General features: G+C 41.1%; 1 protein-coding gene across 5 annotated transcripts in view; it reads left to right on the forward strand.

Annotated features, from left to right (window-relative positions):
• Nucleotides 1–17,299, forward strand: part of SORBS2 (sorbin and SH3 domain containing 2) — a 216,773-nt gene that overhangs the window by 195,014 nt on the left and 4,460 nt on the right. For 3 of the 5 annotated variants that reach the window (XM_063135628.1, XM_063135630.1, XM_063135629.1), the window contains 2 exons: nucleotides 13,417–13,466; nucleotides 16,987–17,093. In XM_063135628.1, the coding sequence (XP_062991698.1) occupies nucleotides 13,417–13,466; nucleotides 16,987–17,093 (157 nt within the window). Of the gene's footprint in view, nucleotides 1–992; nucleotides 1,773–4,716; nucleotides 4,912–6,939; nucleotides 7,048–13,416; nucleotides 13,467–16,986; nucleotides 17,094–17,299 lie in introns of all 5 variants that reach the window. The other 2 variants (XM_063135627.1, XM_063135631.1) reach the window with 2 other exon arrangements.

The raw sequence follows: 17,299 nt of genomic DNA on the forward strand, positions 1-17,299 counted from the left end.
CCTAGATGGACCAATGGTCTGCCTTGAAAGAAGGCAACTCCCTGTGTTCCTGGAGTTAATTTCAGCCCTTCTAAAAGTGATCTCAAAGGTGTGTTTTTTTCTTTTGAAATGAAGGTTTCATTTTGACAGTTAATAACAACAAAAACTACATTTTCAGTATTTACTGAAGCAATGGATATCCACCGATGCGATATACGTATGAATCCCAACTCTGCCATTCTTACAAAAGGACCTTTATTTTACAAGAAGGAAACTTCAATCAATATTTCATTTTGCAATATTCCTCAGCCAATAATGATATTCAAAATACATGGTTATGTGTTTACATTGATTGTCGATGGTGTGCACTAAGTAGCATTTGAATGCTGTGTACCTTTAAAGGAGATGTAATTATGTGTCAAATGCTATTGATTTTAAATTAAAAGATGCATTGTGTAGCTGCAGAGGACGTAATATCAGGATGCAGTTGTATTTAAGATGTTTCTGCAAGGTTCCTGTGTCAAGGGATGAAAAGACTGAACCCTTGCAAAATCCATGATTGCCCAGTTGGATTAACTTCCATTAAGATTTGATAGTATCCCATCTGAGCTGTGTTTTCTTTTTTAGACAGCACCACTCTGGCCTCAAAATAATAATAGCTATAGCTTGGGAAGTTCTGGTAAACACATCTGGGCCATTAGTCATAGGCTTACTAAAGGACAGTAAAGCACATAACTCCCATGGATCAAATTCACTTCATGAACCCGGTGATTCAGATCCATCTTGATGCTTGACATTTAAGCCCTGGGCATGAACCTGATACAGTTTCACTTTTCAGATATGCTTTCTGCTCTTCTGATTCATGTGCTAATGATTTCAGACATTTATGCTCAATGAAATAATATCCTATGGCCAGGAGATGACATAGGGCTTTTTTTTAATAACACTCATACATGAGCCCAGTGCCTTTTTTCACTTTGTTTTAATTCCTATGCTTTCCCTTATTTCTCAAGTTGGATTCCAAAGCATCATCCCTTCCTCTCAGGTATCGACCCTCTTCTTGTCCAGATTCTAATAAAGGGAATCTCCTGGCTGTCACCGATGAATGGTTGTCACTGACTCTTGGCTTTTCATCTCCAAGCACACCTTCCCCTTCTCCTCCACCTTTTCCTAAAAGCTTTCTTTCTGATATAGAGGAACTCAGCTCTCTAGCTTTAATAGGTTCGCAGAGTGCCCCGGAGCCCTCAGATAATATCACTCCTCAAGTAAAGCATGGCCATTTTGTTCCAATTGCCTCACCAAAGGCTTCCCACTCCTTCCCTGACTCTTCAACTTCACCTCTGCCATTCTCTTCATCTACCTGTAAATCACCTCCTCCAGCGACCCGGTTTCATGCCACAGAGCATAAGCCTGAGCGTAGCAATTTCAAAGAGATGAGAGGAACCCCCACTGTCAAGGAAAGGAAAATCTTCCCAGACTCAACTCCGGAGGTGCAAGGAATAGCAGGTGCTGCTCTTGCCCTGGGCAAAGAAGAGCCGTCATTCAGAGTGCTGACGGAGGCTGACAAGCAGGAAGAAGAGATCTGTGAAGAGCTGCTGTCAATAATCCAAGGGGGCCAGTCAAAATGTAAAGATTCAGGTTTCTACAGACGTGCCCCCGACGTAACAGAACAACTGGCGAGGCTTCACATAGAAGAAGAGCCAGGCCTTGACTATGTAGAGTCGCCAATAACAATTAAGAAAGAGCCTATGATATCTTGTGAAGGGGACAGTGCACCAGATACTAAAAAAGAGGTATTTAAACTTCCTAAGATAGATTCCTGTGTTCACCTCATTAATTCAAGTCTAACCTTTCCATTTTGTGTGTTTCTGCATGTGCTTTTCTACTACAAATTGCAATTTTCAACTACAGTATAAGCACACTAATACAAAAGCCCTCTCTTCCTCCCAATTCTTTTCTTTTGGAGATAGGAAGGAACGTAATCTTGTACTACATATTACCCTGACTGAATCAAGGCCCTTCCTTGATTCCTTCCTTCCTGTTAAAGCTCTCTGCCATTAATTCTAGCTCTTACTAGGAATGAAGAACCATTGGCATCTTTCATGGGGACTTTGCTGAGTCATTAGTAATCCTCAAATCCACCTTTGGGACCAAACTAGAACATACATTAAATGTGTTATTGCATTAGCGTATTTTTAATATAAAACAAAAATAATGATGAGGAGCCCCCCCCCTTTCCCAATTTGGATAGGGACCATGGCCCGGAAGATGGGTTTTTCGACCCTTTCACACCCACACAATTTTCCCAGTGAAAATCCTCCACCACGTGACAGCTACTATTTGTCCTAGATTGGGGGAGGTGCCATTTGTGCTTATAGCAATTTTCCACTTGGTCAGATAATAACTTCTGACATAGGAAAAAGGATTAACCTTTCTCCTCCTGCACCTGGTCCTGCTTCAATTCTTCCCTATCGCAAGATAGCTGCTAATTTTAAAAAGAAGTTATATAATGTGATCATGCAGTTGACATATCATTCAATTTGGCCCTGAGAGCCCTCAGTAAGTCATTCAGCAAATTGTCCATGTATTTATAGTTCACTTATCTAGTTAATTTAACTTGATTTCTGAGATGCAGTTCTTCCCGAGAATGCCCACTGAACTTACTGCTGCCTTGCATTATCCATACACGTAACACTCAACTCAATGGGCCCATTCAGAAGACACCTTAAACCATGGCTTTAACCATGGTGGTTAAGCCAGAAAGCCAGGCCATGTTCAGAGGACACCTTAAACCATGGTTTAACCACGGTGATTAAGGCTTTTTGCTTTATTCACCATGGTTAAAACCATGGTTTAAGGTGTCTTCTGTACAGGGCCAATGAATGTGAGGCCCAGTTCATGCAATCCTTTAGCACAGGGGTTTGCTTAGCAGCAAAGAACCATGTGGTATTGGGATTAAACTGCATGTTGCATTAATTACATAGCATGCAGCTCCGTCTCTTGTTTTGGTTTATTCTGTTGTAATTACGTGAGGTAGAATCCAACTAAAGTTCTACTTAGAGTAGACCCATTGAAATGAATGAGACTTAAGTTAGCCCCATTCATTTCAGTGGGTCTACTCTAAGTAGAACTTTAGTTGGATTCTGCCCATGGGACTCCCATTGAGACTACGGCCACCATGGGAGGGGAGATGTAATCCTTCCTGCCCCAGCAACTTTCCACTCAAAATTTGGCCCCCATGAAAGAAAGAAAAAAGCCTTCATCAGTATCAATGGCAACATCTTTTCTTCTTCTAAACTACCATGAGGGGGGCTGAATCCTTCCCTCCTCATGTGTGGTGGTCCTAATCTGAATCAGGGCCGCATAAGCTTACTTTCAAATAATCAAAAACAAGAGAAGGAGCTGCATGCTACTTAATTAAAATCATGTGTCGTTTGCCCCTTAGTAATTAATGAAAATTAGAAACAGCCTGGTGGCCCTACCAGTTTTAATCAAGGTGTGGTAAAATGTTTGCCAACAGTTTCACTCATAAGAAGGGGGGAGAACGTTTTCAAGTTGTAAGAAATAGAAATCATCCACAGCTTAATGCTTCATCTCTCTTTACATTTTGTTTGTGATGTCTCAGCTATGAAATATATTTATCTATTTAATGTCTTTTTGAATCCACTCAAAAGAATACATTTTTTTAAGAAAACGAAAAACGAAACAGACAAAATACATACATTACCGTAAAACACGTGAATGAAGCTTCTAAATTCAAAGTTAATCACTGAAAGCTTGGCAGCACAGTATAGTTTTTACCAGCTGTCTATAGGACAATAATGAGGGAGCCAATCCCTGGGGAAGGCGTTCCAGATATAGGTGCTGCTACAGAAAAGGCCTTGTCTCACGTCCCCCACCAACCACATGTCTCTAAGAAACGGTACACATAACAGGGCCTCTGATTATGAACACTTGTGTTGTAGTACTGTGAAGCCTTTGCTGCCAAATTATGCCAACTTTTTAAAAAAGTTGCCTGCACAATGTGTAACCCACCAAGCTAAACAACATCCTAGCAGAGTCATATATTTTGACCTGCCAGGTTGCTTGTAGATAGACGGACACACACACACACACACACACACACACACACACACGTTTGCAGCACAGGGCAGGCAGGCAAAACAGGGTACTTATTCAGGATGCTGATAGGTTGCATTTAATGTACAGGGTTAGAAATTGTTCATTCCTGCATTAAGAACCTGGCCAGCAGTGATATTATCTGTTTCCATGACAAAATACACTTCAGGCCCTTGCCTTGCAAAAGAAACATGGGACTGTTCTCAAGAAGGACAGGCTTTATGTAAAACATTTGCCTTTCAGACAAGGGCTACAATCCTACAATCCTACAGGCATGTATGTGGCACGCAGCATAAGGTGTAGGTGTGTGTGTGTCCTGAGCCTCACTATACATAGCTTTTTAAATACAGGAGTATTTAAAAAGCAGCTTGTCCTGCTGAGCCATTCAGATTCGTGAACAGGGACCTGTTCAAGCAAACAAGCAAAGAGCCCTGCTGAGTACAGAGATGTGCTTTTAATAACCCTAAATGTAATGACCTACAGAACACAGCGATTGGGTGGGTGCGTTGGGGAAGTCCGATGGTCTTTCATTGATGGTGATGCAGCATTCCTCTATGTGCTTTACCTTTGTAATTGCTCTTCCACACAATTATTGTTGCCTCTCTTTAAATGTTCAAGCCAGCTTCACTTCCCCATGGGATGCAAGGGCCTTCCACTTCTCCTTCCTGCCTTGCTCCTAGTCCTCCATTTCACTCAACCAAAGCATCTCTCTCTGAATGTGTTTCAACGTCTTCCAAGTCTGCCGCTACCCACTCACCCCCTCTCCTTTCCAAACTGTCGTACAGACAGGAGAAAAATTCACCCAAGTTAAAGGTAAACTGCATCTACCAAGTTATGAAATACTGCATGTCTTCTCAAATGCTTGACAAATGAAAAGCCTGGAGATTAACCTAACTATTAAAAATCAGATTTGCTTTTGACTAATATTTAATAATGCAAGCATGGAATCAGATCAAAATGCTGTAAGGCAAAATGTTTTAAATGTATACCCCAGTCTTAAATACACGGAATGCAATCAAGCAAATGTTAGTCACAATTGAGGCTCAGTGAAATCAGTGGGTGAGAATTAAGACATCATAGACTAAAATTCAGCCGAGATTAATTTTTGGTGCACAGTATCACCCATAGCCCATCTTTTCCACAGTTGTTTTTGTCCATACCTAAATTTTGATTCCTCTAATATTATTGGGCCATTTGCTACATAAATTTGATCAGTAAGGACCTCATGTAAAGCCTATTAAATCTGCTGGGAAATTGCCATTGACTTTTATGGCATAGGCTTTTATCTGCTTGAGAAAAATAGTCCCGTTAATGAAGAAGTTATATGCTGTTATAGGCTTAGATTACTCACCGAAATGCTGAACAAGCTGCCCAGCATATATACAAAAATGTATTTCTTAGTGTTATAGCAACATCATTCATTCCCATTGTCAGGAGTCACACCACTCATGGCTTCCTGGCAGCATGACTGGCCCAAGAAGAAGTTGAGATGCTGAGCCAGCATCCCCACACTCACAGGAGCATTTGGCAGCCTAGGGTCTGGGGAACCCCGGTGGGAATGGACAAGTGGGGGAGACTTTCACAGCCACTTCCTCAGCTGTTTTGGTCTTTGTACCAGGTCACTTCTAGGCACTACCATAAGAAAGGGCTTAGGAAGCTCAGGGTCTCTTGCCAGACCAATGTTGGGCCTTGTGAAAGACCTGATTAGACTCTGCCTGAGGTAAAAGTGGCAGCCATGTTTCTCAACTTTAAAAGCATGTGTAGCATGTTCTGAAATGTTTGTAAAGCACCTTGGTTAGTTTCAGAAAGGTGGTATGGAAATCCAACAAATAAATAAAATAATAACAATCCCTCTAAACTAACGGACAGATATTTTAGACCAGAAGTTGAAATGCAGTAGCAAGCCACCACTGGAATATTGTTAGGGATTTGTGGAATCCCAGCTGTCTGATGAAGAACTGAAATCTTATTATCCCCTTTCATTGTATTACATTTTCCCGACCAAACTGTGGTCGGCCACCCACAATGTTTCCACAGTGGCACAGATATCCAGCCCAATATTTAGGAAGTCCTATAGAGAAGATTATTCGCCCTCTGTTTGTGCTGTTGGGAATCCTATTAGCATTTTAGCTTCTCTGTCTTTACCAGCTATTGCATCTGAGTACTTATATAGTGCCACTGAGAAATCATCAGTCGTGTGCTCTTTGAATCAGAACAAATCACTTACTGAGAGTGCTTTTGAATGTTAAAGAAAAAGTGTGAAAACTACAACCCACACGGTCTATTTCAGCACTGCTTTGGATGTATGAGTGCACTCTTCAAGTCTTGTAAAAAGAAAAATCACACCCGTTTTCTCAGACAAAGTTTGGAATCTAATTTAAGGAGGCATCTCTGTCTCACTTCCTATGAACTTATGAAGTCATGCAAAACAGACACTTACACATTTTAGCAATGATCTCTTTTCAATCTCTCATGAATTACATTATCAGCTATTAGTATTTCCTGCTTGTGATTAATTTTCAGCTGTGTTGCTCCATTACTAATTTATAGCTGCATTTTGAAATGTACAGTGATCGAATCTTGTGTCCTGGGTGGACTGAAATCTATTCATAAAGGCATTGTAACTTTAAGCGTTCGGGGCTAGCAGGGGCCGAGAAATCTAGGTGATAACAATAGATTTCCAACCCTAGTGGATTAACAGATCTGCATGTCTTTTGCGCGAAGGCTTTTCTGGAGATGAAAAACTGGTTTGTGCAGCTTGAAAGCAAGAATGAAATAACAACAAAAGAATGCCCATCTAGTCTTTCAGGTGAATTGACCCAGTGTTTATGGTTTTTCCAGGCTGATTTTAAAAGGGAAATATTTGTCATCGGCAAACCCCCACGTAGCCCTGTTATGACGAGGAGATCTTGCGGTTCACCTGTCAGAGGGCACAGCTGTTCACATAGGGTATGGTACCGTATGGGCCCGAATGCATTGCCAGGTTTCCTGTAGCATAAGGATTCTGGCATCTAGTTATAAGGCTTTGAACTCGCACGTTTGAACCATTCTAATAGCTTTTCCTTTAAGTTGTGCTGCAGTTTTAAAATGGAAACATTCTGAGTGATATACCAATATGGAAGCCATTGTAGGTTGTCTTCGATTTGCACAGTTTCACTGGGGGGATTGTAAAATCTTAAGCTGTTGTACTTGCCTATGAAACAGCCCTGAAAAAAGCAAATTCTCTATCCCCTTGAGTCTTATGTTTTAACTCCCCCCCCTTCTAAATAGCTCCTCTTGTTTCAAAGTCTCTTAATTATGAGGCCATTTGCAATGGCTAAATAAGAAGGCCCCATTTGTGGGTTTCATAATGTCTCTGCTGCTGTTCCTTGTTTTCAAATGCATTATCCTTTTTTTTTTTCCTCCCCAAAATATTTTGCTGCTATGGTAACCTACGTTGCACTCACTTGACACCATGCTTTCTCATAGCGCTGCTTCTCTCAGAACTGTCATTCGCACCAGCTTTTCTTTGCATATCTGCCTAGAACTGCATCCTTGTTAAATGGCAATCTATTCCTATTAAAGCAATTGGCCATCCTCTGTCTTTGTAAACAGAAGTCTGTGTTTTATGCACTTTATGTCAAAACCAAATGTGACATGTATTTGTATCTGAATGCCTCGGTATACATTGCAAATTTTCATTTGCGTGAGCTTCGCGTTGGGGGAGTGGATGGGGGAAGGGAAAAGTGAATTCAGGCAAATGTATTGGAAAAATTAAAGTGTTCCTATAGAAGGTTGCCATAACCTACAACTACGTGGATGAACTGTTTATAGGGCTAAATTTGCCAGTCACTACAGCCTCTTCAAACTGGTGCCTTTTCTCTGTGGCCCTTTCTACACCTAAGGATTATCCCAGGAAAATGGAGGGATCTTCCGTGCCTGCTCCCGGGATCCCCTGTGTGTCATTTGCACACACAGGGATGATCCCTGGAAAAAAGGCAGGTGTAGAAACGGCCTTAGACTCATCATAGCTAGTGACCTTCCTTGATAACCTTATGACTACTTCCCTCTAGATAGGTTGGAACTGGTACCTATCATTGTAATTCTGACATATACATGTGTTCTAGTGGCTGTGCTGCTTTTCTGTAGCATTCTGGGAGGAAAGTAAGTCATAGGTTTTAATCTTTAAAATTTTAAATAGCTCACACCAAAGGAATAATCTCTTTCCCTATGTGCTATCATAACTTCCATTTCAACTTTTGACAGTACCATTGATGAAGACATATAGGGAAAGGCCTTTATCATTGTACAGTGCCTAGCTTTAAGTGACAATTATGAGGATTGTAAATAATAATAATAATAATAATAATAATCAGAAGCATCTATTCCATAATTATGGACCATCATTTTTCTTGAGGTTCTTGAAGATATATCCGGACTAGCATTTAGTAGCTTGGTCAGGTCTACATGAAGCATATTATCAGATATGCATCTATCATATTGTTTCTATTGCATTTTTTTCTATCACATCTATCACATCTTTAAAACATTTTGGTAGTCTTTTACCTCTCTTTACGTATATAGTGGGCTGTACATTTTATTAATTAAAATGTGTATTTATAAAAAAGAAAAACACCAGAACATGGACACAATCCAGTGGCATGCATACACCAAACTTAGTTTCAGCATTTCAATATTAGCAGCCACCAATCCCAACTTGAACAGGGGGAAAAGCCCAACATTTTAAAACCGCTTTGGAATAAATTTCACTCATTTGCATTGTCATATGTTTGTGGGAAATGTTTTAAATGCACTTTAAATTCTTAACATAACCACATGACAAAGTCAGGTTTGCAATCATGTATATTATGCACATATAATATACATGTGTCCCACAGGACTGCCCAAGACATCTACCTAATGGAAAGTGCATAAGGGTTGGATTCAGACTTAGGGCGTCTTCAGACGGGCGTTTTTTCATGTGATCATCATGGTTTGGTCACTGGTTTTCCCGCGAGCATTACACAACGCCATCGCCATGCAGTTGTTGTCTCATGTCTTCCCCCCTCCTTTTTGTGTTATTTTGCTATGGGGAAAATGCGGCATTTTTTGCACTTGTGAGGAAACAGCCATCGTCTCCCTGTGTAATCCTGCCATTGCGCTATGTCCTGCTTAGTGTGGCGGGCGTTGGGCAGTGCAGTGTTGACGTCAGGATCAGTTGGGAGTGTCTCCTGCTGCGCCTCTGCCCCTCCACTATTTCGCTCCTACTCAGCTCCATGTTTCAGGAATGCCTAAGCAGATGGGCAGTGGGGAGGGGGGTGGTTGTAACGGACGTGAGCACATGCAACCCGTTTCCATTTAATCCCTCTCCCAGTACATACTCAAATGAGAAAAGTGTTACTGTTGCTTTTACAGGGTGCTCGTCTATACGACAACAGGATTGCTCCTCATTAAATATAAACCCAAATTTTCAGTGATTCAAATGTAGGTAAAGAGTGTCACACTGCAGCAGCAACAGCGATTTATTTCCTGATTTTTTTTACAGAGGTATAATGCGCACGTGTGTGTATACAATGATACGAAGCTATGGAGGGAAGCTATAAAATTTACATGCATGTAAATTTTGATGGGGGAGGGGGAGGGTGGATGCCTTTCCATCTCTTCTTCCTCCTCCCCTTCAGTGAGGCAGATGGAACTGCCCATCAGGCTTGTTTTATATTGTGATCCAGCCGCTGCCCTCACTATGGAGCTCTCCCCTGCCCCCCCATGAGCTCCGCGTGGCCGGCTCGGCGGCTGCCCCCCCCACACACACACAGTGGCAGAGCAGCAGACCTGCACGGCGATCAGCATGGATGGGGTGATTTGGGGGTGGGGCTGGCCGCCTCACTGCTATTGCTGTTGCTGTGTTTGATTTCTTTGCCCTGAACACCCGCCCCTCATGTGTGAAGGAAGGACGCAGCCGATTGGTGGGAAATTGGCCAATCACGTTGTCCTACCTGCCCACATGTCCAAATCCGATTGAACTCCCCCAAAGACCCATAGCCATAATGCTGTGCAAACTCGGACGTGCCCTAAAAGTCGTAGTAAATAGTGAATGAGAAGATGTGCATTATAGGGTTAAAAACCCGGTGCTGCTGAGAATGGGCGGCTGCGTCATGTAACCTAAAACATGAATATGTGCATTTAGGTCGGAGTAAAGCTGTATAGACAAGCCCAGGGACAGTACTGATTTCCATGTGAGGTTGGGGGAAGCGGACCTCTGAAGACGGGAACTTTTGAACTTGTGCAGAATCAGCACTTTACAGTGGGATGGGGGCTGCTCTGCACGTGCTGCTCGGAAAACCTTTAGCCCTTTCTGTTCAATTCCCATGCGCACACACAGGAGAGAAGTGTAACCCCCTCTCCCAGTGTATACACAAACAAGAAAAGTGTTACTGTTGCTTTTACAAGGACACTACTGACTTGCATGGGGGTGGGTGGGGCGGAACTCTAATGACACAGACTATTGAACTTGCAAGGAAGTGTTTCATTTCATGCCAAGAGAGAGGGGCTACACCAGAGGGGTGCACAACCAATAACATTCTGCAAGGCTCCACCCACCCTTCTAAACAGCATATAGCGTTATGCATAAAAAGAAAAAACTGGCTGTATAAGGACACCATTTAAATCCTGAAAAGAATCCAGAACACGAAGAAGCGGTAGTTCGCGAAGAAAACGCCCTGTCTGAAGACACCCTTAGGCATACTTGGAGTAGGCCCATTGAAATAATGGGACTCAAATTAGTCTTTATACAAATAAGTCTGAATCCAGCATGCATCCTGCTATGCTGAAAGGCATTTCCTGTTCAGCAGCTCTTGCAACAAACTTTAAAAAAAAAAAATTGCTATGGGCAACTGTTGATAGGGAAACATTCTAGATTAACTCTGTTGTATCCTGTATCTGCTCATAAAATATTCTAGCTCCCTTACTATTCTTTTAAACATCAGTGTTAAAGTGGATTGCGTAATGTTACTATACAGAGCTGTTGCTGTGTTTTATGATGTCTTTATAAAAAAGGTTTGAGTTTATGTATATAAAAAGATGTTACTGAATGGGATTACTAAATGAGATTACCAGTGCAATACTTAGAAGTAAGCTCCTTTGAGTTCAATGAGACTTACTTCCTGTTAAGTGTGTGTGTGTGTGTGTGGATTACAGCCTAATTAGCAAATTTGGGCACAATTTAGCCAAAATGAAATCATTCTAAGTCCCATTTGCTTTAGTGAAAAAAATTAAGCATTTCTTTTACTCCTCTCTATTGAAATCAATGGGACTTAAAAGTGCTTAACCTTTGTTGCATCATGTCCTGTATTATTAACATTAAGTGAGTGTAGTAGTTAGAAATAACTGTATACATGGCGTATTCTAGATTCTCCTTTCCCAACCTGGTGACCTCTGGATGTTTTGGACTACAACTCCCATCATCCATTAACATTTGCCATGCTGATGGGAGTAGTAATCCCAAATATCTCATTATGTTGGGGAAGGCTGGTCTGGTCTGGTCATCCAAAAGCTGTATGATCTTGAATGAATAGACATAGAAGATGAGGAATCACAGCTAAACATGGGCAACTACAAATTAATTCATGCAACCTTCCCCCTCTCTCCCTCGCACACCACCTTATGGGCTTTGGATGAATATTAACAATAGTTTTTGTGATATCATGGCCATTGCTTCACTCACTATGGAATGCATGCAATGATGTGAGCAGTCAGACATTTATAGAATCCAGCCATATTGTGAGCCCAGGCATACAGATGTGTCTACTGTATCCCTACTATCCCACATACTGTATGCTGTCAGTTGCAGAGGAATAGTAACATTGGGGCTTTCACATGGCTGAACTCTACAGAAGCTGATCCATCCACATGGTTGCTTGAACCTCAGAGTGAGTTTACAAGGAAACACCACATGGTAAACCTTCATACGTATCCACCCTTTGTGCAGCATACCTCCCTGTGAAGAGTCGCATAGCCTTTGTGCATGGTTTAATTCATAAATCTCAACATGTCACACAACATCATTCCTGTCCATGATAAACCATTCATAAGTTCTTAACCAGGGTGGGGGTGCAGTGGAATAGAAAACAGTGATATAAATACATCCTTAGGACCATTCTTGTGACCTAAGGACCGTGTGGGCAAGGGGAAAGCAATGAATCTTAAACCATAGATAATCATATACATTTTGCTGGGTTTTAAGCTTTGTTTTTTTCACTAAATCTAGTTTATGTTCCTATATCTTTCCTTAGCTTACCATTCATCAATGCTGGTTTTCTTTTAAAGTTTATTAGAAGTGTTAAGTCTGCTGTTCAGAAGTCAGACTAAGGCCAATCTGGAGTCAGAGAGGAAATTTACTTCCAACTTTTAAGTGTACTGGCACTGGTTGCTAATTTTCCCCCCTTATAAGGCTACATGTTGATAAATTATCTGCATTCTTTTAAGAATTCGTTTTGCTCTTTTCTTGTTCCCTAAGAAATTCTTTTTAAAAAAACAACTCTTTCACAGTCCTCTCAAGACAGGGCGGTACCAGTAACAGCAAAGCATGTTGTGGTGGCCAACTAGATGTCTGTGAGAGAATATGTTTGCAAGAATGTTGTCTTGAGCAATCATAAAGGAATGGCCTGCTTGTTCAGTCAGTGTTGTTCAAATTGATGTGATTTCTGCTTGTCTGAGACTGTTTTTTTCAGGTTAAAATTGTACTTTCATCCATTTGCTCATGTTATGGTGTTGTAATCTGTATGATTACAAAGAGCAAAGAGGCTAAAACGTATCTGGGTTTTTTGGGAGCATGCCGAGATTTAGACTGAAGATAATTAAGGGCACAATCCTATGCATGTTTGGACAGGAAAGAAGTCCTACAACTCCCAGCATTCCCCAGCAAGTCTGTTTGGGAGTTAAGACTTTTTTTCCCTGCCTAAGCATGCGTAGGATTGTGCTTTAAAAAGCTTACAAGTTGGAAAAGGGTCTGAAGAAATTCAAGGGTTTGCTGTTTTCTTTTATGCTTTAACCAGGGGTGGTGGGTTTTTTTCCATGACAACAAAGATAATATGGAGAGCCACTAAATCAAGCCTGCACATCATGCAGCCTCCTGGCCTGTACCTATTGCGACTCATCAGCTGCTTGATAAAAATCCTTATTTAATGCAATCCGAGGGCCAAAAATACAAGGAGGTTGCTATCAAGCACTTGGTGAGCGGTATACGGTCGTAGAGCTGTATATTACACAGGACTCTGCCAAGCTAAACCTAAATTTCTGACAGTTTATACTCTTATTACATTTCAACTCATTTCATTTCAGCCACAGCGCCCTGTGTTTGCTCATGAAAATATACACAGTGGGGGGGAACCGTAAGTATTTTAATCTACTCAAGTTCTTATTCCAATAACGGTATTACATTTCTGATTTGGTAAAGAAAGAGAGCGTTAGCCACTTATCAAGGGTGCTTGCACAGTGCACAGCAATGCACTGGATTCAAACATGTACTGAAATGGGCTACTATCTGCCTCACCTCTTACCATTGACTCATTCATGGACCCATGACCCATGTTGCCATCCATTAAAAGGCAAGCTCCAAATAACTAATCAAATTCGCTTTTCACAGTTAACATAATTTTCAACTCCAAAATTATGGTTTCTGTTTTTAATTATGATGGGAAGTGAATTCACCTTTTGAGATTTACACATAAAATACCCAGCATGACTATTCCTGATGGAATAGTATTTAGAATAGGAAAAAGGCAGGAGTTTCTCTTGCAACAGGTAATGTCTTGAATGAAACTTTTATTCTTGTTGGTGCACCGATTTATAAATCACAATGCAAGTTCGGATTTGGCAGGGTGGATTGGTATTAAAAGCCCAAGAAAAAGAACCAGTTTAAACTATTCATTTAAATCAAGTTTAAGACTTCTTAATTTACATATTTCCTGAACAATGTTGGGTGCTATAACAAATAAAGCATATTTATTTGCCACTATTTGCAACTTAATAGTACCAGATCCTCTGGTCACACAACCTTTATGCTTTGGGAGGAAACTGTGATATCAAGGAGCAGCATCCATTAGTGCAAATGCCATTGAGCTAGTGGGAACTAGGTTCCAAACTAGACTCAAGGGGAGGATCCAACCAAGTTCTGCTTGTGTAACCACTTGTCCAATCGCTTGTGCAACCACTTTTAGGAGAATGCGCCAAGCGCACCACTAGCACAGTGCACAAGTACTTAGGCAACTGAAAGATTTGACAAGAGATAATAATAATAATAATAATAATAATAATAATAATAATAATAATAATTTGTATTGCATTTTCAATGTTCAAAGCAATTCATGTGCATTATCTTAGTTGTAACCTTTAGAGGAATGCACAGGATTGCACTCTTAGTATTATTATCCCACATATTGCAGATGGGGAACCTGAAGGTGAAAGAGCACAAGTTATCTAAGGCCATCTAGAGTTGCTGCCACTTTGCCACTAAAGCCCGTGGTTTCAGTGCTGCGGGGTGGCAGCAGGTAATCTAAATTGCAGGAGGCAGCGCAGGCTTTCTGGCGGCCATTTGGTTCGCCAGGCGCACACCCTGACCTCTGCCCGGCTTCCAGCGACCAATCACCGGTCACTATCTGGACCGGAACATCCCCAGCTCAATGCCAGAGCAAGATCATATGGCAGAAGGGCTGTAGTGATCTCGCTTCAAAGGGAAAGGTCCCTAACCCTAACCCTAACTTTTCTAATGCGCAACTTCGTGGAAAAGCCCCACATTGACTATTAATCGGTGAAGATGTATGGACAGCCCCGTAATGAATTTATGGTAGAGGTGGGATTTGTTTCATAGCTGAATTTCTTAGCACTGTACTGCACCATCTCTCTACTATAGTTATTTCTCTGTATTATTTCTCTGTATTATTTAGTATATTTTATATTCCACCTTTCTTCTTTCATGGAACTCAAGGCAGAGTACAGTCTGTCTCCCATGCAGGCACCGACCAGATCCAAACCTGCTTAGCTTCAACAAAGTGGCTGCATTGTGTGTCCTCAGGCCATTCCCAGATACCATGTAAACTAATTTAGGCATCAATCTTGTCCAGGCTTACTTTAAAGAAATAGGACTGCATCTCAACTTAATCCATGTTCTTTGTCTGTAGTTAAGCTTACAAGAGGTACAGCAATCCACTACTAAGGTAGCACAGAAACAATGTTTCTTCCTGTGGGAGGGAGGAATTCAATCCCTTGGAGGCTTCTGAAGCAATTCTCTGTACAATTTGAGATAAGAAGCATGAAAAAAATGAATTGATATAATTCCTGATCCCATGAATCCATCCCAGTGTGTTAATTACCATACTGTCCCTGCTTAGAAAACCAATTTAACATCCTCCATGCGCCCATTTGAGGAACTGGTTTTAGCAAAATTCTAGGACTTAAGCCTTTTACTTCCCATTGATGTCAACAAAGTCCATTTTAGCTCATTGGGAATAAAATTGATCAAAATCTTTGTACTCTGCCTGAACTAGATTGTGTCTTGGAGTCTAAGGACGCAATCCTATGTATGTTTAGACAGCTCTCAGCAACCCCCAACCAGCCATGCCAGCTGGGGAATGCTGGGAATTGCAGGACTTATTCCTGTGTAAACATGCATAGGATTGTGCCCTTAATGTATTAAAACTGAATGTGAGTTCCAATTGCTCTATATACATGGTTATCTTGGAACTACACCCAACACCCATCAGAACATCAGAAACGAGCTTTCAGAATCAATCTTTCATGCTAAACAAAATTAACCTTTACTGCATTTCATGTAGAATTAGTGTTTTGTACTGTTTTCTACACATGAAGCTGCTGTTGAGCTCTTCTTTCTCATAGTTATGTTGACATTTGAGGGGCCCACACATCATATTTGCATTAACAGACATGTTTAAAGTTGATTGGGAACTGTGACCAATCTGGTACATGCATTTTTTTTAGTGCATATATCAGTGTAAAGAGGATCACTTGGCCCATTGTCCAGCAGCAAGCCTGTGTTTACCAACACATGTATGTTCTACAAGGAGAACATACAGTCTCAGCTCCTTCAGTATGTTTGCAAATGCATTTGTCATCTTGCATTCTTATATATACACAAAGACGTTTTATGGGTACTCCCCACAACACAGCATAGAGTTTGTGGTTGACTCAGCGGGACAATTTTTAGGCAGCTGAGGTAGGACTTCAGCCATAATCTTTAATGCTGTAACTTACATTTCAGTTTTTATTTCAGAGATGAATTCCTTCCTACTCTCCCACACAATTCACACATATAAAACTAAAATATTTTATTTAAAACTATGGGATTGTGTCTTGGATCTGCTTTTTCTGAACAGAAGGGCTCTGGTCATAGAAGGTGCCTCCATCTGATTTTTGAGAATCCCCCTTCCTCCCTACAACACGCCTCACCCAATTCAGATTCTCCCAACCCCTGTGTAGCATTTTCAGGGAGCTGGCGAGGCTACCATGGGGAGGAAGAGGTGGGGAAATCTACTTCCACCAGTCCATTTGCAAACACCAAAATCTGGCTCCAACCCATCATGTATTACACAGTTTAGTTTTACATATTTATCCAGAGAGCCAACTTGAAATAGCCAAGACCGATTCACAACCCAGATCATTTGGTTTGAAGGCATTTCAGTCTACTTTGTTTGGATCGAGCCCAAGTACTCCACTTAACTAGCTTGTGGGTTGCTCTGAAAATGGGCCTTGCATCTGTCTTTGCATTTTTCATGAACTTTACTAGTAGCTTGTTTTTCCTCTTCAAAGGAGTATTTAACAAGCTTCTGTAGCTTAGTGAAAGTGCAAAGTCCTCAATTTTTTTTTCTTTAAATGCATCCGTTTGTCCTGTTTAAGGTTTCAGGTTCTGTATAACTATACTCCTAGGAACGAAGATGAATTGGAGCTCAGAGAGGGAGATGTCATTGATGTGATGGAAAAATGTGATGATGGATGGTTTGTGGGTATGTTAATTTTAAATTTAGTTGTGTTTTAGGATATATGTACTACCACAGAGATTGCATAGCTGCATGGTCTGATACCTTACGGATGGCAAACCAGACTTAATGTGATCACTACAACAACACTAACCCCACTGAGATTGTCTCAAAAATCTTATAGACTGAACGTGGCATCCTTGAATCCCCCCATACACAATTTCCCCCCATAC

This window comes from Elgaria multicarinata, chromosome 10, assembly GCF_023053635.1.
Source record: "Elgaria multicarinata webbii isolate HBS135686 ecotype San Diego chromosome 10, rElgMul1.1.pri, whole genome shotgun sequence".
Classification (NCBI taxonomy): domain Eukaryota; kingdom Metazoa; phylum Chordata; class Lepidosauria; order Squamata; family Anguidae; genus Elgaria; species Elgaria multicarinata.